This window comes from Ictidomys tridecemlineatus, chromosome 9 (genome assembly GCF_052094955.1).
Source record: "Ictidomys tridecemlineatus isolate mIctTri1 chromosome 9, mIctTri1.hap1, whole genome shotgun sequence".
Taxonomy (NCBI): domain Eukaryota; kingdom Metazoa; phylum Chordata; class Mammalia; order Rodentia; family Sciuridae; genus Ictidomys; species Ictidomys tridecemlineatus.
Genome location: NC_135485.1, coordinates 125353857 through 125381481, shown reverse-complemented (window position 1 = coordinate 125381481; position 27625 = coordinate 125353857). Strand labels below are relative to the sequence as shown.

Below are 27625 nucleotides of genomic sequence, written 5' to 3'. Positions count from 1 at the left end.
TTTACTGCAGATATTAACCGGTTTGATTATAGGTTTGATTTAAGATCTACTTACCTTTTTACCCTTCCAAAATTCAAAATTTCCTGAATTCCTAAAAATGGGTGGCCCCAAGAGTTTTGGTTCAAATAAAGGCTTACGGATCTCTACAACTACAATAAACTACAACTATTACTATTGCCACTGCTTGTGATACAAAACTTTTCATTTGAGTAGCACTCTATTTGTTATTCCAAATCATGTTAACATCTCATTAGCCTAAAGGTACATAACCAAAAAAATAAAAAATAAAAATCTTTCACCTAATTCATCTATTGTTTAATGAACACATACGATTTAGACTCCTTAAAAAAAAAAAATTCTGGTAACAGGAATCAAACCCAGGACCTCCCTCAAGCTAGGCAAGCATTCTACTACTGACCCATACTCCTATCCCTTGAATACACAACTTTCAAAATATTTTTCTGGACATTAAATAAAGCAAATTACAGCCAATCCAACTCAACATAATATTAACAGCCATAATAATTTCCAAATTCTGTGGCTATAACCCTGGCCAAGAGCCCTTTCTATATCTACTTATTATTACTATTAGAGCTTTCATTCATATTCAACATCCATGTCTGATGCACTTTGTTTGATGAAAACAAGTTAATTAGTGCTAAACCTTCCCTAGTTCATAAATTTATTCTAAGAACATTAAAAGGAAGTCAAGTGAGACATGTTCAGTAACAGATGTTTGCCTTTTTTGGCTGCCTTTTTACAGTTTGTTCTCTTTCATTACTTTTTAAGAAATTTAGTTAATGTTCCCTTCACTGGAGAACAAGTGTACCTAACTTCCAGGGGGGTGAGGGGTCCCTAGGGCAAACACAGTCTGTTCATTCCCTAACCTAATACCTGTTCAAATGCTCTCTAAACTCAGCTTTTCGTGTTTCATGTCTTAGATGTTGGAAACACATTGACTGGCTATTTAGAACTATTATCAACATGATTACTAAGGCTTGTGGGCTTCCTGATCCTCTAGTGTCTCTCCCACCTGAGGACATCTTAGAACAGAAGGGCAGATGTGACTGAGAGAATTGGATTGAATCTTTTGGCTTCTACAGAAAAAGAAAGGGTGGGAAGTAATTCCCAAAAATGAAAATCCAATAATAATAATAAATTTTATTTTCTTTCATAATAAAAGAAATGGAAAACATATATTAAGATTTTTTTCTCTAAGAAATTAAATAGATCCCAAGGTACAAATTTAAATTTATCCTAGTTTACCTAACTCTCTGCATTTGAAAATCATTTACTGTGGGTATATTGATGTGTCTACAGGGTGGTACACTGGTAAATCCAAGTAATATTACAATTCAGGTCTTACATTTGCCAAGAGTGCTCTCTTAAAACTTTGCGAGAACAGTTGAATACACGCCTTGACCTATTTACTGCTAAAGGAATTTTGCATGGAGTACATTCCTTATTTTCCCCAATAAGCATCTTCCTGTCTAGAATGATAGAAAGAAAGGTTACCTAGAAAGAAAGATTCAATACAATAAATAAATATAGTTACAGAAATACACTTCGGGCCCAGTTAATACTGTTACAAGACAACATGACCACTGAAACAACTGTGTAAATTAAATATATGTTTTTCCAAAGTAAATATCTGCCAATATTTCATAAATATTAAAATCTTTGAAACTTCATAGGAAAAGAAATATGCATTTAAAATTAAAATTTGAAGTTTGATGATAAAACACAGCACCGGGCAACACTATTCCTTGTTAGAGGACCAAAACAAATTTTTAAAAGTAGGTCAGAATAAAGTGCTGGAATACTGTTCAAAATATTTTAAAGTTACTTAACCATTAACTCAGGACCTAAGTTAGTCCTATGCCTACACAGTATTTTCAAAAAGTAATGTCTAACTAAAATAATTTTTTTAAAAATTAGAAAAACATTTGAACCAATAGACAAAATTTAGTAGCTATGATGATTGGTGCTAATTCATTGAAATATCAGCAGTTGACCATCTTTTATCAAATATAATCCAATAGTGGAGAAAAATCAAGAGTATAAAAATAATAACAATACCTTTTCAAATATTTTTGAGGAGGAAAGAAAAAAAACAGAGCTAAGACATCACATGTGATGTGGGAGAAAGAAATGAGAAAATGTTTAAAATAAAAATGCATTTACTATTTTTCATTATGTAACAAAATCTTTCAACTTTGTTCAGTCTTCTGATAGTACACTTTGGTAAAGCATTATAAAAAATAAATATATAACTTGAAATTTTCAAGTTAAAAGAAAAAGATATTCTTAGATTCTTATGATACTTGTTTTCACTGGAATGGCTTAAGAACATTCTCCAAAGGAAAAAATGATAAAATTCTTTTGTTAAAATCTAGGCAACTCAAACTATGGTTAAAATTAACCTGATATGAACAATTTAAGTTACATTTGAAACTTTTTTCTCATCTTTAAAAAATGTTTCTACAAAATACTATTATTTGTGTGAGGTGAAACTGTGTTTTAATTTTAATAAAAAATATAAATAGCAAAGCTTTTTTCTCCTCCCCTTTCATTAAGCTTGATCCTTGGAAGGTTGAGGGAGAAGACTGGGAATCCCTAAGTCCAGAAGGCCCACAATGTGCTCTTTGAAATAGAAAACAATTTATGATGCAACCAATTATGAGACCAAGTTCTGTTTGTTTGTAATCTTCTATTTCCATGCATCAAGGTTAGGCAAATAATTTTTTCAATTGAGGGTTAAGAAGCTAAAGTAAGTGAATGGCTTCCTCCTGTCCTAAGGCATAGAGTCACTGTGGGAACCCTTGATGATTGGTCTTTGCTGACCTCAGTTTCATCTCTTGTCACTTTTCCTCTTGCAGTCTGTGCTTTGGGCACGCTAAACACTCAATTCCTAAGGTACCCATTTCCCACCTGGGACAGCTATGGCTGTCCTTTGTGCTGATGGAACTTTTATACCACGGATGGAACCCAGGGGCGCTTAACCACTGAGCCACACCCCCAGTCCCTTTTTATATTTTATTTAGAGATGGGGTCTTACGGAGTTGTTCAGGTCCTTGCTAACTTGCTGAGGCTGACTTTAAACTCAAGATTCTTCTGCCTCAGCCTCTCAAGCTGCTGGGATTACAGGTGTGCATCTCTGAGCCTAGCACTGTTGGAACTTTTTTCCTCCACCTGGCCACCCCTGCACCCTGTCACCGCCACAACATGCATGTGTGCCTGGATGGCCAGTTGCTTTTCACCTCATTCTCACTCCAGGGTATCACCAAATGGCACAGTCCCTCTTTCCTGAGCCCTCTGACCTCTGCAGCATTGTTAGCCACTTATGGAGAAGAGACTCGCCTTATGACAACTAACGAATAAGCTATTTCATTCCCTTCTCTGTTTCCAAATATTAGCTAGAAATTAACTACTTAACAAGTCTCGCTCAATATTGGCTTTAAACAATTTTTAAGAATACTGATAAATGCATTACTTTTCCATTACAGAATATTGACAAATACAAAGTTGTTGTTGTTTTAGCTGCAAGCATAGTCCTCCAGGCTGTGTGTTCCAAGATTGCTTCATTCATTATCATAAAGTTAGTAAACCTTTTTTTAAAGAAGAGTTATTACATGAAATTTCATGAAGAAAGTTGGAGCTGGTGGCCTTTCCTTTCTGATTGTAATGGAATATTACATTTTTATGTTGCATGAGGTATTGTATTCATAGGTCTCATTTACCTTAGATAAATATTATCTTTCAAGATAATTAATGCTATAAATATCTCAGTACAGCAGAGGCCATAAAATGTAACACTAGTTACTGTTTCTTCAGGATACGTGGATTTGTTTTTTTAAACTTCATATAAAGGAGTTTTAGGTACCATGTACAGTTGCTTAAAATAATTGGAAGTTCTAACACAATAAGCATGTGGTTGGAGAAATGGAACTTTAAAACACAAAGACATGTAGTATTATTTAATTAGTATTTAATTAGAACTAAAAAAAAACAAAGATACCAAGTATTCTTTAAAAAACACTTCAGGCATAAAAGGTCTAGTATTCCTTTGCCCAAAGAAGATATATTCATAGTGGCTTTCTTATTTGAGCAAATTAAGGTTTTGATATAAATAGCTAAATATAAAGCATGTTTCAAGGCAGAATGTGTTATAGTTATCTTTCTTCCAATAAAAGACTGGGTTTCCTGAATCCTTGTTCCCACTTGCCTTTTAACAATGCAGGTTTCACTGTTCTCAGCTTTCCCATTACCTGTGTTCTGAACTGATAAACTCCAATCAGGAAGACTTAGTACTTCATACACATTAGGATGTAAAACACAGGAAGACTCAACAAGTGTTCGTGAGGATGTGGAGAGGCCAGAACCCTTGAGCAATGCTAATAGGAATATAAAATGGTGCAGCCACTAGAGAAAACAGTATGCTTCCCCAATATATTAAACAAAGAAATAGCCTATGACCCCAAATTCTAATTCTGGGTACAAACCTACCAGATGTGAAAGGAGAGACTCAATACTTTCACAACTCATGTTCATGGCAGCATTCTTCAAAATACTGAAAGGGTGGAAGAGACCCACATGTCCACTGATGGAGGAGTAGGTAAATGAAATGGAGTATATACCTACAATGCAATATTATTCAGCATTAAACAGGAAAGAAGTTCTGACAGAATACACCTGAAGGAGCCTGTATGACATTCTGCTAAGTGAGAATAACCAGTCACAAAAGAACAAATGCTATAGGATTCTGCTTACTTGAGATACCAAGAGTAGTCAATTTCATAAAAACAGAAAGTAGAATGGTGGCTGCCAGGAGATCAGGGGAGAGATTAATAGAGAATGAGAGTTTAACAGGTATGGAGTTTTAGTTTGAAAGATGAAAAGTTCAGGAGATGGATGGTAGTGACAGTTACATAGTGATGAAAGTGAGGTTAATACCACTGAACTGCATACTTAAGAAGAGTTAAAACAGTAAATTTTAATGCTCTGTATATTTTACTTATTTCAATTTAAGTTTTTAAATATTTTTATAACTTTCATTATCTAAAAAGTGAAACACACACACACACAATTTAGAACCTGGTGTTTGACCCCTTGTGGGAGTGCCAGATTTTAAAGGGTAAGTAAAGGGGGATACTCACTGAAAGAAGCCATTTATTTTACTAAATGGTGAAAATGCAAATGCAGGGAGCAGTACAAACAAAGGTGAAAGACTGAATCTCACCCTTATTAATTCCCCACACCCGTGCACACATACTTGGTACAAAAGGTAAGTACAGCCGGAATTACCTCTAACTAGACTCAATACTAAAGGCCCATTATTGCTCCTCTGAGCTCCACTCTTGTTTACCTCCAACACTGTAGACAGGTGCACTGTCCCAAAATACTATGTACTGGGTCAAAGCCAGGGTCAGCAGTCTTTTATCTCCTGGTTTCCCTTTTCATTCAGCAATGAATAAACACTCTTAAGTCTTGCATTTGGGGTTTTCCACTATCAAGTATACCCTTGGCGGAAATATTCCTCACAAAATGATTCATGAACTTCTCTACACAACTGGAGCACTTTCTGAATCAGGGCAGGGAAGTTAGAAGCTGAGGTTCATTCATTGTTTCAACTTCCCTTGAATGTAAACAGTTTTCTATGGATGTTACTTTTGATAAGAATATGCACACATTACAAATATATATTCCATTAGCCAATGACAACAGACGGACATTGTGATTAATAAGTATGTTCTAAAAACAGTGGATTAATAAATATGTTCCAAAATAGTGAATCACAATGACTATCAGCATTTCAGGAAATACAATGTTAATATAATTTCCTTATCTAAATCAGGGTTGTAAAATTTAGTTTTAATAAATTTGATGTAGAAAGAATTTAGAAAAATAAGCTAATTAATGACATAATTTTAAAGTATTGGTTGCACAAGAAAAATATAAAATTCAACTTTTCTATTTTAACATGACATATTAAGAACTACTGAATAGGGGAATTTTTAAATATATTTCATTTGTCTAATTGTGTTAGGGACCAAAGTGTATTTTCCAAAAATTCATACAGTAAAGTTCTAATTCTCAATGTGCCCATATTTGGAAAAAGGTTTTTAAGGAACTAATTCAGATTAAATAAAGTCATAAAGATGGGGCTCTAACCCAATATGACCGATGTCCTTGTGAGCGAGAGACACCAGGGATGCAGGCTCACAGAGGAAAGGCCACAGAGGACACAGTGAGAAGGCAGCTCTCTGCAAGCCAACGAGAGAGATCTCAGGAGAACCAACCCTGCCAGCACCTGATCTTGAACTTCCGGCATCCAGATCTGTCAGAAAATTTTGTTGTTTTTGTTTAATCAGCCCAATGGGTGGCAATTTATTATGGCAACAAATGGCAAGTCAATTAAAAAAAACAGTTTTATGAACAGAAAAAGATAAGGGATGAGACAAATTCATACACAGAATAGAACATGTGGGAGATGTAAGAAACCCAAACATATATGCAGATAATATAAGAGGACATGTTATAAAATGCTATTTTAAGGTCTTTTTAAGAAATTGTTGATATGGCCTGGGTTGTGGCTCAGTGGTAGAGCATGTGTGAGGCACTGGTTTGATTATCCACACTGCATATAAATAAATAAAAGTAAAGGCCCATCAACAACTAAAAAAAAAATTTGAAAAGAAGAAATTGTTGATTTAAAGATGTCTGATTCACATGAATTTCTCTTAATATTTGCATAGTGACATCTTAGAACTTGCCACCGTGAACAGGTGAACTTAAATGAAGCCCCCACTTTCAGGTCACAGGTTCCCATGTCCTAGATTAGAATCCACATTCCAAAAATCATTAGTAAGTGGTCGTGAATTACTTTAGGAATTTTTTAAAAATCCTTCAATTATCATGCTGTTAACCGAATGTCATCTTTCTCCATTGGCTTCCATGATACTTTTGTGATGGTCTATGTACCAAAACAAAACTAGTTACTGCACAACTAGAGAAATGAAAAGTTGTGCTACAATTGTGTCCAGTGAATCAAATACATTCTGCTGTCATATTTACCTAAACAAAATAAATAAATACATTTTAAAAAATTCAACAACCATTATCAATAAAAATAATAAAGAAAAAAAAACTAGTTGCTGAACTATTACATTTGGGGCAAGTCATGTGATGATCACTCTGATCACTAGTGCTTGCCATATAAAAAATTATACATGCATCTATAAATGAATTAAGATTTATACAAAACACAATAACAGTATTAATTTTAACAGAGAAATTATCTTAGGAATAAAATAGCTCCATAATAAATACTCATCAAGATTAACTCAACAATCTGCTAAAGGGAAAATGATAACTCAACTCTACATTCAGTTTTATAAACACTTACAGTGAAATAGCCCCGAAATTCTGCTGATGATCCAGCGAGACTCTTATCAGGCTCTTGAGGAAACTGGAAAGACTTTGTAGTCACAACTCCTCTCCAATCATGCACTGTTTTGCCTGTTAGGTGAATCCATGTAGGTTAACAATATTTATCCAGGAAAAGCACAGACCGATCATACTGCTTAATGTTACAAAGAGGAAAGCAAATCATCCTTATGGGCTCACGATTCTGTGTTCAAAGCACACCTTGTCATCTAATCAGAGAGATGAAGAAGGGACAGCATTGCATAGAGAGGCTTCAATTAATTGGCTCCTTCACAGAGTAAAGCTCTCGTGTTTTTATTGCATGCAGGGTGCCCAGCAGAAAACTAATAGGTCCATTCTCTTCATTCCTCTTCAAAAATATTGATTTTTTTTAAAAAAAAGGCTTAAAGCAAAATCCTATTTGTGAATAGCACTTATAAATATAGAATGAAGATTTCTCTGTTATGTAAGTACTTTAAAAGAGAATTTGGAATTACTGTGAAGGCACAAGTTATGAAACTGCAAAGTAAATGAAATTATTAAACACGTTTAAGGTAAATAACTTGAAAGAGCAAAAAGTCAGCCAGCAGATACCCACAGATTTCTTCCGTCTCCTGGAAGTTGTTTGGTGGGATTTCTTTAGTAACCTTTTTTTTTAATTATTATTTTTTAGAAATGGGGAGATTTAGTTGTCCATTTATTTCTAAGAAATACTAAAAATTTTAAAAGACAAAAATGAATTTAATACTGCTATATAAAATGAATTAAACTATTTTCAATTTCCAATCTTCCTTCTAATACTTAATCATAGACATATATTCTTTCCTGAAACTTTCAATTTAATAGTTACACATGGACTGGTTAAATTTTGTAGAAATTTAGACACCACTCAAAAGTAATTATCTCACTTGATTGCTTTTATTCGTTTAATGGATCTTATGTTGAGTGTTGTTTAGGGAGGCAAAGACATAACATGAAATAATAAAAGGGTCCGTGTTATCTCAGAGACATCCTAGTAAATACACATCCTAAGACATTTTGATTTTCTATATACTGTTTCCATTCACTCAAGAGTCCCTGTCCTCTATTAAAAAAGGCAAAATCTATAGAAAAGTAACACAGTAAATCATATATTTCAAACACAAATCAAAGTAAGTGAAATTCCTTCATAACAAGGAACTTGCAGAAAACATGAGAATATTCGTATCTATGAAGATGCCATCAAGGGAAAGAACATGCACTTTACAATTGGGAACCTTCAAGAGACTAGGGGAATGTGAAGGGAAAACCCCAGAGTTTATTAGAGGTCTAGAGCCCTCACATTTTTCATGAAACTTTCTTGACTCATTCAAAGCCTTCTCCAGCTCCCAAGCAGTATTCCTGATCACCCTACTTCCCTTAATGAACTTCTACAATAAGTGATCTCACCTATTTTCAGATAACCACAATACACTTTCCAATCTCCTTTTTAATTCAGAAACTCTGTTGGGGTGAATACAACATCTGACTTGGAGTGGCTTTGTGTTTCTGACTCATTAGTAATCTGAGTAAAGTAGCTATGTAAATAAACACTGGGAAATAAGAATTACTGGCAAGAGGTTAAATCTCACAGGCAAATAGGGGAATCTTTTTGATCACTAAAGAGCCAAGCCCAGAATGAAACTAAAAACTATATAACTTATTTTTACAAGAGAGCCCAGAGCATTTTCAAATATTTTATCTTGTTTACCCACAAAACAGACTCATGCAGCCGAGAAGGCCAGGCATTATTTTCTCCAGTCTATAGGTATCACACTAGAAAATATAGCTATAACTTTTCCACTTCAGGAAGCAGTAAAGCCTCCACTAAAATCCTCAAGGTAATCATTCACACGCTGATATATGCTAATGATTCTTCCTCGGAAGCCAGGCACACAAGGTGACATGCAACAAATTCCGGTTTATTCCACAAAGTCATTCAAAAGTTATAAGCTGATAGTTTGAAGACAACCAAAGTCATGTATCAGACTAAATCTTCACAAACCCTTCCCTGAGTCAACAATCTTCACAGATAAAGCCACAGAGAAATAAAGATTCTGAATTCTAGTATGTGTGTGTGTGTGTGTGTATGTACACACACAGGAGCAGGCTACACAGGGATAGGTGGCAAAATAAGAAATCTTATGAGTAATCCCAGTTATCAGCCAGCAGGACAGAATAAAATGCTCTGAGATTTAAATATGTAGGAAACTGCAATTTCAGAATTTGGAAAGAAACCAAAACGGTTACATCAGTTTAACAAGGAGTTCGTTAAATAGCAGCTATTCTTGAAAGTTAAAAAAAAAAAAAAAAAAAAGTTGAATTTTTTTTTACTACTCACACTGAAGTCTTCCTGACTTTGCATTTCCTTAATACTATTTTAGATTCTCTTTTTAAAAATATATTATAACACAAGTTCATGTTATTTTACTGTCTTCCACATATCTCCTTGTCATATCGAGATTTAATTAAAAGTCTTTTACTTGCTTTGTATTCCCTACAAAACTGAATGGAATGCTGTGCCCCAAGCATGTCTATGGGTGTTCCTGGATCCCAGCCCTGATTTGGCATTGATTGAAAGGCCAACCAGCAAAACTGTAAGTGAAAGGCCTCATACAATGCAAATGACAATTGCATGAAGGAACAGGAAAATCTTCAAAACGGGCTTTTAAAAATCTACTTCTTTTCCAGAATCAAATATTTTTCACCAGGCCATCTCCCCTCACTATCTAGAATCATCTTGATATTTATAATGATAATGATTTCTAAATAACCTTTCAGTTGAAGGTAACTTTTTATTTTATTCTCTATTTTTATTCAAATTTATGTCGTTCACAATGTGCCCATTATTCACACAGGTGGGAGATATTTCAAATAACCTAATAAGCATAGTTATTTTAGAAACCTAAATTATTCAAATCACTCACAGAAAACCGATAAGACTGCATATACCACAGGCAATACTGCCAGGGCATGAGGAAAGAAGAGAAAGAAGAAAGGAACCAAAGAAAAATTATTTGCCAGTTAAAACATTCACCACTCTGGAATTTTTATAGTGACACACATTTCCTCCATGTTGCAAATGATAGATTTGTTCACCTAGACATTAGCAAAAAATAATAGCCATTCAAACTTCATATATACTGTCCACCAAGAAACCAAATGCTCTTGAGAAATAGTTCACAACTGCCTGGAGGAAAAGCTGGGGAAGTCCCCAAAGAAAATGCAATATATCTTGATTAGGACCCAACAGAAACAAAGCCACCACTGGATTCAGTGGTTCGAGGTCCCCAGAGCCTTATGCATGCCAAGCTCATTCTGTTTCTTTTTTGCAATTCCTTTGTATCAATTAATTCTTTGAGTTAATTGCACATGCCGTTTTAATCTGTAGGTAATTACAAACAATTAATAGTTAGGAGACAGAATTAGCAGATCTTAGTTTGATTCTCTATATAATTAAAAGGGATGGTAAACTAGAGTTGACAAATAGCATCTTAATCATTTGAATAATCAGACCTCAGAAGCTTGCTTGGTTAGATAATTCCATCTGCCATATTAGTTCAAATTTTAGAATAAATGACTGAAATGCCCATTTACATCAATCCACATGTGTTCATTTCTAGTATAAAAATGAACAAAGTATATAATCCTAAAATTACTTAAACAATCTTTTTGTTATTTTTGTTGTTAAACAATGAGTTGTTTCCAAAAGAATTTAACCCAAACCAAGATTTGTAAGGGAGAAAAAGTAATACAGTTTTCTCATCCATTGCAAGATTCATGGATTTATGGTTGACAGTCCCATAAGGCTGATTAATAAAGAAAAGCATGAAAAGTTAATCTTTCAGAGTTTTATGGGCCCAGGGAAAATGTGTATTCTGAAGTCTCGGTGTGATGAAGAATTGGATGGTCATGTACAAGTATGATTGGATAAAGAAGGGATGTGACCTAATGGAAAGGTCTGGGGGTGGGAGACAGTAGGCCTGTTTCTTCAGTGTGGGGAAGGACACCTGCTCTCGCTCGGCCTTCAAGAATGGGACAGGACACCTGCCATATGAAGGTCTCTATGGGAGAAGGGAGGGGGTCAGAGGGTGTATTGCTTGTTTTAAAGGAGAGGAATTCTAGTTTCTATGACCCACTTAAGGGAGAAAAGGGGAGCAGAGGAAGGTCAGAGAGACCTTCCTGCTTCTGCAGGCCTCCCAGACTTCTCCAACTCAAAATGCTCCCATACCAAGGCATCATACTTCAGAGCACCATGTTCTGCTTCAGCAGATGATTTATGTATAGCTACTGAATACCATGAATTAATATGGTTTCTGTTCCTATGTTATAAAACATCTAAAAAATATGGTTAACCTTTTTGTTCTATGTTCTATTTAACACTTTTATTTAAGTGTGTACTGAGAAAGGACAAATAAAACATGTCTTTCATCCTTTTGGGGCTGATAGGACTGGTAGATGAATATCACTAGATGGAATTCTAGGAAGCAGGGTAACCTTTACATGAATTAGAAAAATATGTGGAAACTTCATTCTGATACAAAAGAATATAATACAGAACAGCAGCATGGTTGATACATTCTTTTTTCTATTTCAAAGTATTTTAAGAAATTTAGCAGATGCTTCCAAGCTAAAGTGAATTTAAAAATTTCAAAAAAATAATGATTTCTGAGCCGGGTTAAGGTGGCTCATGCATGTATTCCTAGCAGCTTAGGAGGCTGATGCAGGAGGATCCCAAATTCAAAGACAGTCTTCAGCAACTTAGCTAGACCCTAAACAATTTAGCAAAATTCTGTTTCAAAATAAAAAAAATATAAAGGGCTTGAGGTATGGCTCAATGGTAAAGTGCCTCTGAGTTCAATCCCCAGTACCAAAAACAAACAAACAAAAAGAATAATGACTTCTGGTTCAAAAGAGCTTGTTACCTTCACCTGTGAGGTAGCCCCTTTAATACCCCCAATAATATATTACAATGATAAAGATAATGTTAAAAATCTCAAAGTCACAAATATCAATCATTCACCAATTTGTAAATAAGGAGCAAATTTCCTTTAATTGGTATAATGGAAGAGAACTGAGGAAAGCTATCAATGACCTTTACATAGTAATATAATGTCTCTCCCAATCTGAAAAAATGGTCAGAAGAGCTTGATACCTCCCGAGGAAAAAGTTAAACAAACAAACAAAAAAAAAATTAACCCAAAACCATTTCTCTACAACATGGAGTGCTGTATGCACTTCCCATCACTGTCACATCCCACTTGGACCCCACAACTCCAAGACAACAAATGTAAAAAGAAAGTGATCCTAACTCAGAAGAAGCGGTACAGTCCCCTTGTAGCGAAAGAGTTCTATGCAAAGGCTGGACTGGCAGGTCTCCATGACAATACATAATGGGGATCATAATTACTCATGTGCTAAATAACTAAAGTAATAAAAGAATGAAGGAGTGAGGAAGGTCCCACTTCAGCAGAGCTAAATGTTCCAAATGGCTATCTGCAGATTACTGGGAATCAGGCAGAGAAAGAAGCACTGACATCTGTTCATCGAGATAGAACTAGAAAAGGTTAATCGGCATATCAGAGCAAACATGGAGCAAAGCTGAGAAAAATCCTCATGTTCTATTCACAATCACTGACTTGACATAGAATTATTGCTTTTCTTCGGGGAAGAGTAAACAAACAGCAGCCTATTTTAACTACATCGATGCTAGTTAACATGTTTTCAAAGCTGAGATTGTTAAACCCCTTATAAACATTACCTGATTCAATCTGCACAACAACTCTAAGAGAAGAATGCTAATGATGTCCCCATTTTGGAGAGGAGCAAATGTATTAAATCACTTGCCCAAGTTCAGACGGTAGGTAAGGGGTGTGGGAACCCAGGTGTATATGAATTTGATGTCTACCTGACTAAGACACAAGGAAAAAGAGCCCTTGGTTGACTGGACAATAGCTTCAAAGGTATTTAATCTCCTAATGGTAGAACCTTTATGTATTAGCTTATGTGGCACAAGAGACTTTTCAAATGTGATTAAATCAAGAATCCAAAGAAGGAATTATTATCCAGTATTATCCTGGTCTGTCCTACATAAAATCACAGGTGTTGTTATAATACAGTGGCTTAAGATCTGAATACAGAAGAAGAGAAGGAAATGTTTTGATGGAAGTAATAGATTAGGGTGATGTAAAGACAGGGTTATGATCCAAGGAATACAAGAGGTGTCCAGAAGGGAAGAACAGATTCTTCCCTACAGATTCAAGAATGGACAGTCCTGAGGATACCTTGACTTAGTCCAGTGAAGTTGATTTCAGACATCTAGCCTCCTGAACTATGAGGGATAATACATGGGCTGTTATAAACAGAAAGAAAAAAAAATACACACACACACACACACACACACACACACACACATCACAACATAGCAAACCTGAGACTGTTATTCTGACTTTAAATTGGATGATGTTTATTTTACAACTGTGTAATGACTTGTTACAGCAACAACAGGAAACTAATAGAGTCTACCATCTAAAATTCTAGTAAAAGAATATAAATCTAAAAATATTCTGCTGAAACCAGGGGAAAATTATGAAAAATGTTTGACATCCTCACTGTAACAAGCCAAGCCATAGGAGTTAATAAGCTAAGATGTTTAAAAATAATAATAATCATAAGGTAAGTGGAAGTGGAAATGAGCATTTTTAAAAAGATAGGACATACAAAGAAAACAAAATGTAATGGCAAAATTAAAATCTGCGTCAGAGTTAGTAGGAGTGTGAATGACAGTGCAAAATACCAAATGACTGGATTTGGCAAGCACTCCTGGAATGCAGAAGAGAGGCATCCAAAGACAAAAATTATGAAAGAGAAGATTCTAGATTAAAGAAGACAAAAAAAATGTCTATGAAAAGAATCATATGCATTGCAGAAGATGGAGTCAGAACAACTAGAAATGAAAATACATTAGGTAATGACTTCTAGAGTTTCAAAAATGATCTGAATCTTGTAGCAATTGGGGTTTATTAACTTGGGGGAATTAATAAAAAGTATGCAATTATATACTACAAAATTACAGGAATAAAACAAATTTTATGAATAAAGAATAATTCAGGCATATTCAAAGAAAAAAAAAACATTTATATAGGTGTAAAGCTCAGATATTCCCAAATTTCTTTTGTGAAACAACAGAAGAACCAACAATAGACAATCACCAACAGAATTTTCAGGAAAAAGAAGTTATAAAACAGAAATTTCACAACTAAATTTTCTTCAGTGTATAAAGGCCAAGAATAAAAGTTCTCTAACATATCAATAATCTGAAATCTGCTCAGAAAATCAAGACTTTTATTTGAATAAATGCATAGTTGTCTGAAAACCAACACATGAAACAAAATTAAGAATAAGGGAATTTTAAGAACTATGGTGTAAGAGTACCAGCAGTTCTTCCCATTTCGAGTTAATGCATCCAGTTCTTGTAGGATCCAGTGTAGTCATGTGATTTTACAGCTTGGACTTAAAACTTGGTGCTGCCTGGCTCTAACTCATAGTTTCTTCTCTGTGTACTATAGTTTCCCTGGATCCTAACCATTTTCTTCCTGCAGTATAAACTTGAACTCATTCAGAGTAAATCTGAAATGAACTGTCAAATGGCATCTTGTTCTATGATACAAAATAACAATACCAGCGTGTACTGTCGTGCATTTACAATGGCTAAATATTGTAATAAAACACATAATAAATGGCTAGTTTCTTTTTCAGAGAACTTAAAAATGACCCCCTCATGACACTGCCCTTCCCAAAGCTCCTCATTGTATTATGGGAACAACCTGAGCATTCCTGTGATGCTGCATGATTTAACTGACAAAAATATACCTGGAAAAGAGATGGCAGGAAAACACACAAAAATTTCCCAATGATTATCCCTAGATAATAGAATACTAGATGATTCTTGTGTGTTTATGATAGTGTTCTGTATTTTACAAAATTTCTGTAATTATTTATAACTAAGTGCAACTTGAAATACATTAAAGATAAATTATGCAACTTGGGGTAAAACCAGGCAAAATTAGGTTAAATAAAATAAACAACAGTGAGGTCTGGAGAAAGCAACACAGAACTTTTGGGTTGTGAGCCTCTAGAGAGGCATTAACATGGAGACGTATATTTTTCTGTTTTCTAAGGAGGACATTTGTACTTGTAAAGTAGCTCCCCCTCCCAAAAAGGTTGTTAATTAAGCAACCCCTGAGCAGATGGGGAGGTACTAATCAAAGCCACCTGGGCAGAGGCTCCCTTCCTGCCTAGCACTCCATCTAGGCCCTTCCAGCCCACCTGCTCACCCCCGGCCATTTTACCGACATCCCCCAGTCACTCTGCAGGATTAGGGGAAATGAACAAGATAAGGGAGAAGAATGCAGGAGAACAAGGGAAACTTTAGACATACAAAAGCCAAGGGACTTCCTCATCCCAGGGATCTGCCTTTGGGTCCCCTTCTCCACACCCAAGAGAAGTCTCTTGTACTATCCATTTTAATAAAATGGATTCTTTCTACTCTATGGTGGTCTCCACGTGCTTCTCTGGTGTTGTACTTCAACACTGAAGGAAGCAGGACTCATCACGGTAACTGGTAACCAGTGGTATCAATGTCAGCATCATTAGAAAACTTTTTGGTCTTGGCATGGGAGGTAAAGATAAGAAAATCAGGAGCCAAGCTACCAGGTTCATCACAGATCAACTCCTGCACTGAGGGGCAGCTATCTGAATTTGTAATCTGGAGACGCCTCTTGGAGGGCAGCTTAGTGTCATCTTTGCCAGGAGACTCTATGTCAGCTCATCCTGACAACAAACTGCAAACTCCAGGCTGCGTCCAGCACACTGTGTTCATCCCCTGCACAACCATGACGCCTGGGTCAGAACATGAACTAAATGGTTTTTTGAACAAATGAATTTTAAAGTGACCTAGATGATGCATGTTTGTTTTACAGGTGAAGGTGAACTCACTGTTTTCTAGGCAAAAAAGACAAAGGGAAAAGTAAATGTTAGTTGATAATTTACCCCCTTCCCCACTGAAAGCAATCATTGACTAGTCTTTTGTCTCGTGTAATTCTAAAATTTTTAAAAAATCAAATTCTTCCAAATTTATTATATATTAATATTTGGGCCACATGGATCTCACCTATTTGTCAGAAAATAAAAATCTTTTAAATGGTCATATACATGTTACACATTTTAAGAATGCAATACAAATGTCTAGTAATCTTTCAGAAGGGTAACATCTGAAATACGACTGAAGATAAACAAACATGTTTATTATATCATTATTTTTAATAATTATGAAGAAAGGAGTTACCACAGCAAGCCTGAGATTGCTAATCTTAGTAGATCTTTTTTTGCAAGTTGACCTGTGGTGAGAACTGGGGGAACAAAGCTGGTAAACATATCCCCACACTGATATAAATTTTCTTTGGATGAAAAGGGTATTTTTACTACACCTAGATTGTGCGAGCAGTATGGCTCACACTAAACACCTGCTTTCCTTCCAGAAATCTGAAATTTTGGTACATGCTAGGCAGAAGATGCCTGTGTAACCATGCCCCAATAAAAATTGTGGGTGCTGCCTGTCTGATGAGCTTCCCAGGAACACAACATTTCACATATGTTGTGATGATTCACTGCTAAAAGAATTAAATGCATCCTGCGTGACTCCACTGGGAGAGGATGGTTGGAAGCTTGAGCGTTCCTTCCTCTGTACTTCATCTCATGTGCCTTTTCCCTTTCCTGATTTTGCTTTGTTTTTTTTTGTTGTTGTTGTTGTTGAAGTGTTGTTTTGTGTGTGTGTGTGTGTGTGTTTATTTCATTGTAATAAATTTTATCCAAGTATGTAACTAGATGTGGAGTTCTATGAATTCTAGCATGTCACTAAAGCTGAAGGGGGTCTTTGGGACCCTGATGCAAAAATAAAATTGGAAATAATATAAATATCCTGGTAAGGAGAGACTGGTTATGTAAATTTTAGTATATTATGCACTGGATTATTTTTTCAATAACAGATTATGTTTATGAAGTATTTTACATTAAAATTACAATGTAAAAAATTAAAGATCGTACATATTTTATGCTTTTAATTATGGACAAAAAAATCTATAAACAAGAAGATAACCAAAAATGTGTCAAATGTTAAAAGTGATAGTTTCGGGTTTGATTCAGTTTATTTTCTGTTATCTATTATCTTCTTTTGTTCTGATTGGGCTGATTATGTGAGTTGGTAAATATTTTATATCTAACTCATATGCAGCTACCTTTTAAGGAAAATTATCCTGTATTTTCTCCACACCAGTGGCCACGGGACCTGAGCCATGCTTTGTTTGTGAAATCAGGCTTGCACTGAGCTTCAGAGAATAGTCTGGGAAACAGACCACAGTGAGGGACAAACACATGAGCTGGACATTCGAGGGTCCACACCTGGTCATGTTTGGCTCCAACTCAGCCATTTGGTCTCTACATCACACAGAAACAATCTGATAAAAAACAAATCTTATATTTTAACAGATTCTTATGTGAACCAACAGAAGCAGGTTATGTTAGCTGAAGGGTTAAAAAAGAAAAAAAAAACTACAGTTCTCTCTGAAGTTGGTTGTTAATCCCAACACTAGGAAATCTGGAAGCTGGGATGATAGTGGGGTTAGGACAGGGTCTTGCATGAAGCCTTCCCATATATGCTCTATCACTAAAGGGAATGTGCATGTGCTTCCTAAGGAATGTGACCTGTTTGACTCTCTAGAAATTCTATAATAAAGATGTGTTTGTTTTGCAATATGAAAGAATGATTAAGCTCTAAAACACAAAACCCATCTAACAAAATGTCTAGTCGCAAATCTCTGCTATTTGATTTATTCACAGTTATGCATGAACTAGAATTACTGTGCAAATTATGGAATGAGCTGGTCTTTTTAGAAAACAAAAATAACAATCTAATCCCATAAGAAAGATTAAGTTTGTTACTTCCATCTGTCTTTGATGATTGGCTTGTCAGAAGACTGAAGCTCATTAATGTATCATTATCTTTACTAAAAGCTCATTAAAGCAATACATTCAAGAGAAGAAAAGACTGTGGTCAAAACAACAACAAAAGGGTAATTATGGAGAAGAATTATAGCCCTGCTTATTCCGGCATGTTCACTCCAAATGTTTCGCTCTTTTTACTCTCAGAGTCAAAACTAGGTAGGTGATAACTAATTCCTTGTCCTACAAGCTATAAACTGTACATGATTAGTGGAAATTTCATTAGATTGCAGGCAAAATATTGTGGAGAATTATATTAAAATTTTGTATAAGTACCAAGAAGCCCACAAAGTCCAAATCTATAATGTTACAGCAAACATCATACATAAATGTAATAAGATTCATGAGCTAAGGCAAGAATTTTACTTTATTAATGACCAACATTTACAATTAGTAGGTTTAAGAAATGAGATTTCTACCTGTCTTTTTCAGTCCTTTCATCAAATAGAAAGCAAAGATGTAGCACAAATCAGTTTCTGTACTTGTTAAAAATACAAGTAAAAGCTTAGGTCCTGAAAGGATGAAGGAAATTCTATATATCAATGCTTCAGAAGCTATCTATGGAGATAGATAGCCATGTGGGTTCCGTTTCCATTATTACTAATAATTGAACATTGACTGTACTAATAAAATTTCTCACAGATGCTCTGTCTTCTTCCTCCTACACACCAACAGATCACATTCAATAAAATTTGGTTCTTTAGAGAAACAGAATATGAATTATTTTAGTAGGAATTTTAAGAATAATTCAGAATAAAGTTTATTTTTCTCAATCCATCATACTAGTTTTACTAACTACCACATCCAAGTGTGGAGATATCCTCCTGTTAAAATTGCTCTGCTTGAAGGGTGGAAAGGAAAGGGAGGGGACAGGTGATTAGCAAGGATGGTGGAATGTGATGGATATCATTATCCAAAGTACATGTATGAAGACACGAATTGGTGTCAACATACAACCAGAGATATGAAAAAAAATGTGCTGTATACATGTAATAATAATTGTAATGCATTCTGCTGTCATTTATTTTTTTTAAAAAAATCAATTTAAAAAATTGTTCTGCTTGCCTTAACCTAAAAGCACAGTGAGGCCCATCTCCCCACACTTGCTTATGCCATGGGTCCTGCCCAAGCTCATTCTAGATGATCTATAGGTTCCCAGAGTACAGCCAAGTTCAAGGCCCAACTGTAACACCATCATCTTTTTCTCTCCACTCACAAAAGCATAGAATTCAAAGAAATGTGACTGTGTGGTTAGAAAGATAACCCTCAACCTACTCTTAGTTATGAAAAAATAAAAGTTAAATAATTCTCAAAGGTTTTTTCTTTTCAGTATTAAGAAGAATATCCCTTGAAGTCACCTGACTGATGCTGATGCATGAACATGAATGGTCACAGAGGCTATGAACTATCAGTCTCTACCATGGGACAGAACACATATCAGTGCTTGTGGTCTGGGTCAGTACTTCCTGTATTTTAATGCAGCCACAGATCAAAACTTCTTTCTAAGACATGGCTGATGTCTAGTATTTATCTGTATACTTATAGACCTAACTTGAACTTTGTATATTCGGTTTAAAGAATTAACAACAAAAAATCTTTAATCAACATTTCTTTGCCTTCAAAATTCAGATATCATCTTTACTTCCATTATACTTATAACAAATGTTTTTATCTTTAAAAAAAAAAAGACATAAATACTCCATCTGTACTTGAATGAAACCTCTATCAAAATATGATAAGACAGACCCATTTGAATAATTAGTGTATATTAGTTAATATTAATATTGCATTATTAATTTTAGATGAGGTTTTTTTCAGTTGTACTTTAAGAAGAGATTATCTTTTTCAATGCAAGCTGGAAAATATGGATGGGTATTAAAGAGTTTGGTTCAAATAATCCCAACAGAGAAAGGAAGTACTGGGTGGATGCATAAATTAAAGAAGTAAAATTAGCCATGAGTTTATAATGGTTGGAGCTAGATTGTGGGTAGACATCAATTTATCATCCTAGTCTCTTTACTTTTTTTTCCATGAATGTTTTTAAATTGGTGGTGCATGCCTCTAATCCCAGCTATTTGGGAGGCTGAGGCAGGAGGACTGCAAGTTTGAGGCCAGCTCTATCAACTTAGCAAGAACTTGTCTCAAAATAAAAAATTAAGAGGACTGGGGATGCATCCCTAGATTCAATCTCCAATATCACAAATATATACAAATTAAGTTATTTATTCCAAAAAAAATGTGACTTGCATTGAACATCTAAATTATCAGAAAAAGAGACTAGACCCAGAATAAAGCATGAGTAATAGTACTTTACTATGTAGTGAAGTACAATTTTTAAAAATCAGGAATGGAATTGCACAATAAGATACAAGGAGACTCATCTCAGCAATTTCCCAAGCAACACTCTAAGTTTTTACAAGGTGGTTTTGTTAAATATAAGATCGAAGGCTATAACCAACCTCAGGATGAGCCAACCATTCAAAATTTGCTTACTTGTTTACTACATTCTCACCTAGTAATAGAAGTTTAATAGATTTATCTTGCTTAAAGTGATCTCAATAAGCAATGTATCTAGCTCATACAGCAGATGCTCAATAAATATTTTCCAATTATCCTAATATATAAAATATGCCCACTCCTATATACTGCCAACAGGCCATAAAGTACTGTGGATATTAAGCTATTAAAGATTCATTTAGGATATTCAAATTTTAATTATATGTGCTTCTTTCTGAAAATAGCTTGTCAGCAACTTATATTTATTTAGCATATTAAAAATTATCTTCTACACACACCTTCTCATTTTAGCTTCATATCTCCCAATAGAAAGATAAAAACAAGGATTACCTCCCAATCCTAATAAGAAAAAGTTCAGAATACATTGATTATCTGCTGAGACCTCAACTCTGTTTCTGACTTAAATTTATTTGTTCTTTCAACTGTAAAACTATCTTTATATTCTTTCTAAATTAGGGCACATTAATTATTCCAGTAAGAGTGGAAAGAGATCCTGAGAAGCGGAGCCCAGAAGCCAAACAATAAAAGATAGAAAACCAAACACATTGCACAGCTTTTGGGTGGAGTATTAAAGAACATCATTTCAAAATCTTAAAAGATATGCAGATTTACACTTTTACTTAGATATAGAAAATCACAAAGGAACACCTTCCCAACTTTACCCTAAGAACAAGACTGATGGTCTATAAAAAAAAAATTGATTTTTTGGAGCCAATCAGAGAACTATGATCACAATGCAACCTGATCAACCGCAATATATGGTTGACAAGCTCCTCCAAAGAGAGACAACCCCCAAACTATCTCACATTAGGCAAATCAAAGAAAAGATACCCACTGTCGAGGAAGATAAGAAGGAAACTTTAGATCTTTAAAGGTCAATTGCACCCAAACTTGATGGTGTAGAATCCTCAAATGCCACACAGAAGGAGCATTTGTAGCCTCTCTCCTGCTTTATTTAGGGCTTTGACTCAGTGCTGATTAGAAACCAGGCAGCAAGACCTGAGAGAGACAACATCTATGATGAAGGTATGTGAATCCTGTCTTGGTTTGGAGGTGAGGCAGGAGAACCTAGAAAAGTCTATCCCCAAATTCGAGTCCTGCAGAAATACAAGGTTGTGGTTGGCTGTTACCGGAAAAAAATCTGAAAGATACTCAGAGCCCTGATGCTACACTGATTCTGGGAAAAATTTGTCTGCCACTAGGGGAGAGACAAGAAACCCAATTCAGTTCAACAGTTATAAGCCTGAGAGCAAAGCTACACAAGATGTTACAAGGAAAGAAGGTGACAGCCTGCTGATCTTGAAGAACATACATACAAAAGTCCTTAACAAAGTGCTGGCAAATCGAATTCATGAGTATCTGTAAAGCATGATATAGCCAAGAACGCAAAGCTAGATTTACATATGAAAATGAACTAATGTAATTCCAGGCAATAAGAGAAAAGCCAAATGATATTTTAAATAGATGCATTAAAAATAATAAATGCAAAACATTTTTAAAAACTCACAAACATACATTTATAATTTTAAAATTTTGTTTTCAGCACCCTGAGAATGAAAGGAAATTTCCTTATCCTTACAAAGGAATATTGCCAAACAAAACAAAAACCTAGAAGCAACATCATAAATGTTTGTGAACTATGAAATGCCTGGACTAATATTTAAAACAAGACGTCTGTAATCATTGCTTCTGCTCAGCATTGTGCTAGAGTTCCTAGTCAGTTAACAAATAAAGCCTAACTGACAAAAATTGAAAAGAAAAAAGTAAAATTGCCTTTTTGCATTAATGACATAACTTTTCACATTAATGATATTTAGAAAAACCTAATGAATCTGAAAGAAAATTAGCAGAACTAAAATTTAGCAGTGTTACAAAATGCAAAACTGGTCAAAAGGTCAATTGTATTCTATACAATATCATGAACACTCAGAAAAAGGAATTAAAATTTGATATCAATTGTAATCGTTTAAGAACTTCAAAGCATTAAGAATAAACTTAATAAAAAATGTAGTTCAAAATATAATTGTTGCTGGGAGATTAAAAAGACAGAAATTAATACAGAGATCACTATACCCATAGGTTGAAGACTTAATTTTGAGATTGCTATTCTACATGTTCATTTGATATATAGATTCAAAAGCAATCCCAATTAAAATCACAAAAGGCTTTTTTTCTAGAAATAGATGAGATAAATTAAAATTTTACTTGGAAAAGAAAACAAAAATAGATAAAAAAAAATAATCTAAAAAAATCAAAAACATGGGCTGGAGATGTGGCTCAAGCGGTAACACGCTCGCCTGGCATGCACGGGGCGCTGGGTTCGATCCTCAGCACCATATAAAATAAAGATGTTGTGTCCACCGAAAACTGAAAAATAAATATTAAAAAATTCTCTCTCTCTCTCTCTTAAAAAAAATCAAAAACATATACAACATGATCTCTAGACCTACTATAAACCTACAGGATTAAGATAATGTGCTATTAGCAAAAGATATACAAACAGTGGAACATTAAATATAGAGTCCTGAATTAGACTTGCACATATACTATCAAAGACAAAGTCACCAAAGCAACTCAATATAGGGAAAGAAAAATCTCTCTAACACATGATCTCATCTTCAACCATTCACGAAAACCAATTTCAGATTGATCATAAGGAGAAACATAAAAGCTAAAATAGCAAAGCTCCTAGGAAAATATATGAGATATTTACAACTTTGGGACCAGCAAATACTTTTACAGAAGACACAAAAAGCATAAGTCATGACATTTTAAAAAAATGAAAAATTGGACTTCATCAAAAATAAAACTTTCTGCCTTTAAGAAAAGGCAACAAAAATGGACTGGGGTTGTGGCTCAGCAGTATAGCGCTTGCCTAGCATGTGTGAGGCCCTGGATTCGATCCTCAGTACCACATAAAAATAAATAAGATAAAGGTACTGTGTCCAACTACAACTAAAAGTTAAATGTTTTTTAAAAAGGCAATTTTTAAAAAAGCAGGCTATGTACAGATGGAGTAATTACAACACATGGCAAAGGACTTAAATTCAGACTATCCACCTACTCCTATAAATCAATAACTACCATAACAAAAAAAACATTCAATTTAAAAAATGGGCCAAAGACACAGATGCTTCACAAAAGATGGACAAATGAAAAATACACATGTGAGAAAGTAGCTAGCATCATTAATCATCCAGCAAGGAAATACAATTAAAACCCCAATTACAAAGGTTGAAAGGAAAGAGACTGACAACATAAAATGCTGGAGAGGATGTGGAACAACTGAAATGCTCTCACAGAGCTGATGAAAGTCTCTACTGGTGCCCCCACTTTGGAAAAGTGTTTCTTCTACAAGCAGGGCATTAATCCTAGAAAAAATAAAATACATGCCCAAGTATTTGTACATAAATGGTAGTGAAAGCTTTATTTATAATAGTTGAAAAGTGAAAATACAGATGTCCATCAACAGAAGAATGTATTGATATACTGTGATATAGTCAGATAGAATACTACTCATCACCTGATCATGGTTGTGCATGCCAGCAGCTCAGGAGGCTGAGGCAAGAGGATCACAAGTTCAAAGCCAGCCTCAGCAACAGCAAGACACTGAGCAACTCAGTGAGACCCTGTCTCTAAATAAAATACAAAATAGGGCTGGGGATATGGCTCAGTGGTCAAGTGCCCCTGAGTTCAATCCCTGGTACCAAAAAAAAAAAAAAAAGAATACTACTCAGCAATAAAAATATAGAATTACTAATATATACAAAAACATGGATAAATCTAAAATCAAAGTCATAATGCTAAATTAAAGCAGCCAGACAGGAAAACATACAAACTGTATAATTCCATATTTCTGAAACTCCCAAATTGGCAAGTAGTTCAGTATACAGAGTCAATTAACTATGATGATGGAAATCAGATCACTATTTACTCATGGAGATGGAGGATTGTAAACTGAATCAGGAAGGGGCAGATGGGAAATTTCTGAGAAACAGAAATGTTCTTTTGTCATGATATCTGTTTACCAAAACTGCTTTAAAGATATATTTGAAAGCTGAACATTTCAACACCTCAATGAATGTAAATTATATTTCAATGAACAAAAAAAGACAAATATTCTATTCATCTTCTTTTAGTATCTTCACACAAGCATTTATATTATTCATGTTGTGGTGTGAAATAGAATTTGAGTCATCTTCCTGAAAAGTCATAAGGTCCTCCCAAATATTTTAAAGGTAAATTTCTTTTCTTTTTTTTTTTTTTTGGTACTAGAGAGTAAACTCGGGTAGTTTGTTAATTAAAAATTCACTTTTTGCATAACAAAATAAATTAGAGCATTTCAAAATAAAGGTAGCAAAGTTGATCTTTCTGGGAATGAGCTTTTATTCTTTCACTAGAAAAATGTATAAAATTATTAAGGAGAAAATTATTTTGGAAACAATCTAGATGCAACACTTAAAAATTATTTTAAAATTTTATACATTTGGTAGTGAAATAATAAAAACTTAAATCAGAATTCCTGTAATTGTTTTAAACTTATGAATATGAGATTTCTTTTAGAATTATAGAACAATATTATTTATACTAAATGGTTAAAATTTTCAAGTAATTCATTCCTTAAAATAGAGCATTTCTGTGCATTTGATGCTTCATTGTAAAAATAGTAATGAATAAAGATTAGTGCTTCATGCTTTATAAATAACCTCTCCATAAGCAACTTTAGCTGGTACTCATATTCACCATGAAAAGTAGGTGAAAAAGGGATTTCCTCTTCCCTTCTTAATAAGACAAAAAAACTATTATTTTCTCTTATTGATCTTCCTTAATTTGTTTGACACAAAAGCAATTTAATGGTGCCAAGAATATATTAAAAGTTTCTAGGGGCTGAGGTTGTGGCTCAGTGGTAGAGCGCTTGCCAAGCATGTGTGAGGCACTGGGTTCGAGCCTCAGCACCACATAAAGATAAATAAAGATATTATCCATCTACAACTAAAAAAATTTTTAAAAGTTTCTAAATAATCAGACAACATCCTTAATGCATCCCTCAGAAAATATTTATTCTCATATTCATTGACTTACAAGTTAACCGAAATCTGACAAAATTAATAGAAAACTGGGAATAATTACAACTAAAAAGAATAAAAGAAGCCAATGGCAATGTTATTTTGCCATTTTACTAAAGTATTTTTCTAGACCTATTTATTAATCCTAATGGAAACAGATTTTTTAAAGACAATCATACACAAAATCCTCATCTAATTAATTATGTACTATCTCCAAAACACTGAAAATTTAAAAAAATACTATTTTAAAAAAATTCATCCTCTACAGATTAATTGTGAAAAAACATTTTTATTCAAGTACAACTAGATAAAAATCATTAAGGGGCACTTAAGATCATGAAAGACATAAGTGAGAATATTTTTAAAGTCCGTGTGTTTTCCCCCTTTTTGTAAATAAGAAATAAATGGTCTCACTTTTTAAACCACAATAAGAGAGAAAGCATTAGTCATTTAAATATTTTAAAAATAAAATTTCCTGCCCAATTTTTTCCTACAGTAGAATTGAAGCCAAAAGTTACAAAAGCAGAAAAAAAATATTATCCTTTCTTCCATGCTTTGGATTTCTATTCTTTAAGTAAGATAAGTTTGCAAAGTGTTATATGATATAATTTATAATGGTCATGAATTATTAATTACAATTTTTAAAACTTATGCCAGAGAAATTACCTCGGATATAAAAGACATTGTAAATCTGTTCAGGAAATTGCCTTTTTGAAAAAGCAAATTAAGAAATAAGACCTTGTTTGTGTGTTCTAAAAATTGGTCCAAAGTTGCTATAAATAAATTAACCAACTAAATTAATTAATATTTTGTAAGTGTCAGGACAAAGTATAAACCTTAGTATATATCCTCAAGAAGAAATACTCCATAGAGTGAATGGAGGAAGGAAAAATATTCAGAAAATGCTTGCACAGAGATTTGCTTTATAGGACTGATGGTACAAGTAATTAGTATGACATTTAATAAATGGCACTTTGAATAACTGCTAAGCCCCAGTAAACCTTCAAGTCAAACTGCCTTTGCTTTTTTTTTTAAGCCATACAACTGTAGTATATTTTGCCAGCACAGTTTCACTATCTCATGTTTAAAGATTCATATGTATGAAATGCTTGAAAGAAACATCACTTATATACATCTACTATATTTCCCAGTGGACCTCGCTTAGCACAAACTGATAAAAATGAGGGGTTGTAAAATAGAAAATCCATTTTCATACCCATTGGTGTGTAATTGAATACATCCTTTCAATAGTTGCTATAAATTAATTCCAACTTAAAAGCAATGAAATATTTTACCTCTTGCAAAGCAGTCAGGAATGACAAAAAGTATTTCTCCCTCTTCAGCAAAGAAGGGATATTCTGTGATCTCAACAGTTATTACCTTCATCTGTCTAAGTATAAGCTCATCTCCTGTACTGCACAGGAAATTCTGAAGCTCCTTCAAAGCTCAACCATCCAAAGACAACAGAGACTCTCATTGGTTTAAAGTACATTTTAGAATGCTAGAATATTGTTCCAGGATATTAAATTCAAATAATGACT

The 27625-nt window shown here is 34.2% G+C and overlaps 1 protein-coding gene across 1 annotated transcript in view; it reads right to left on the bottom strand.

The window, feature by feature from the left end:
- Positions 1–27625, bottom strand: part of Iqcm (IQ motif containing M) — a 305901-nt gene that overhangs the window by 195729 nt on the left and 82547 nt on the right. Inside the window, 1 exon segment of the mRNA XM_078020750.1 lies at positions 7406–7518. Within this exon segment, the coding sequence (XP_077876876.1) occupies positions 7406–7518 (113 nt within the window).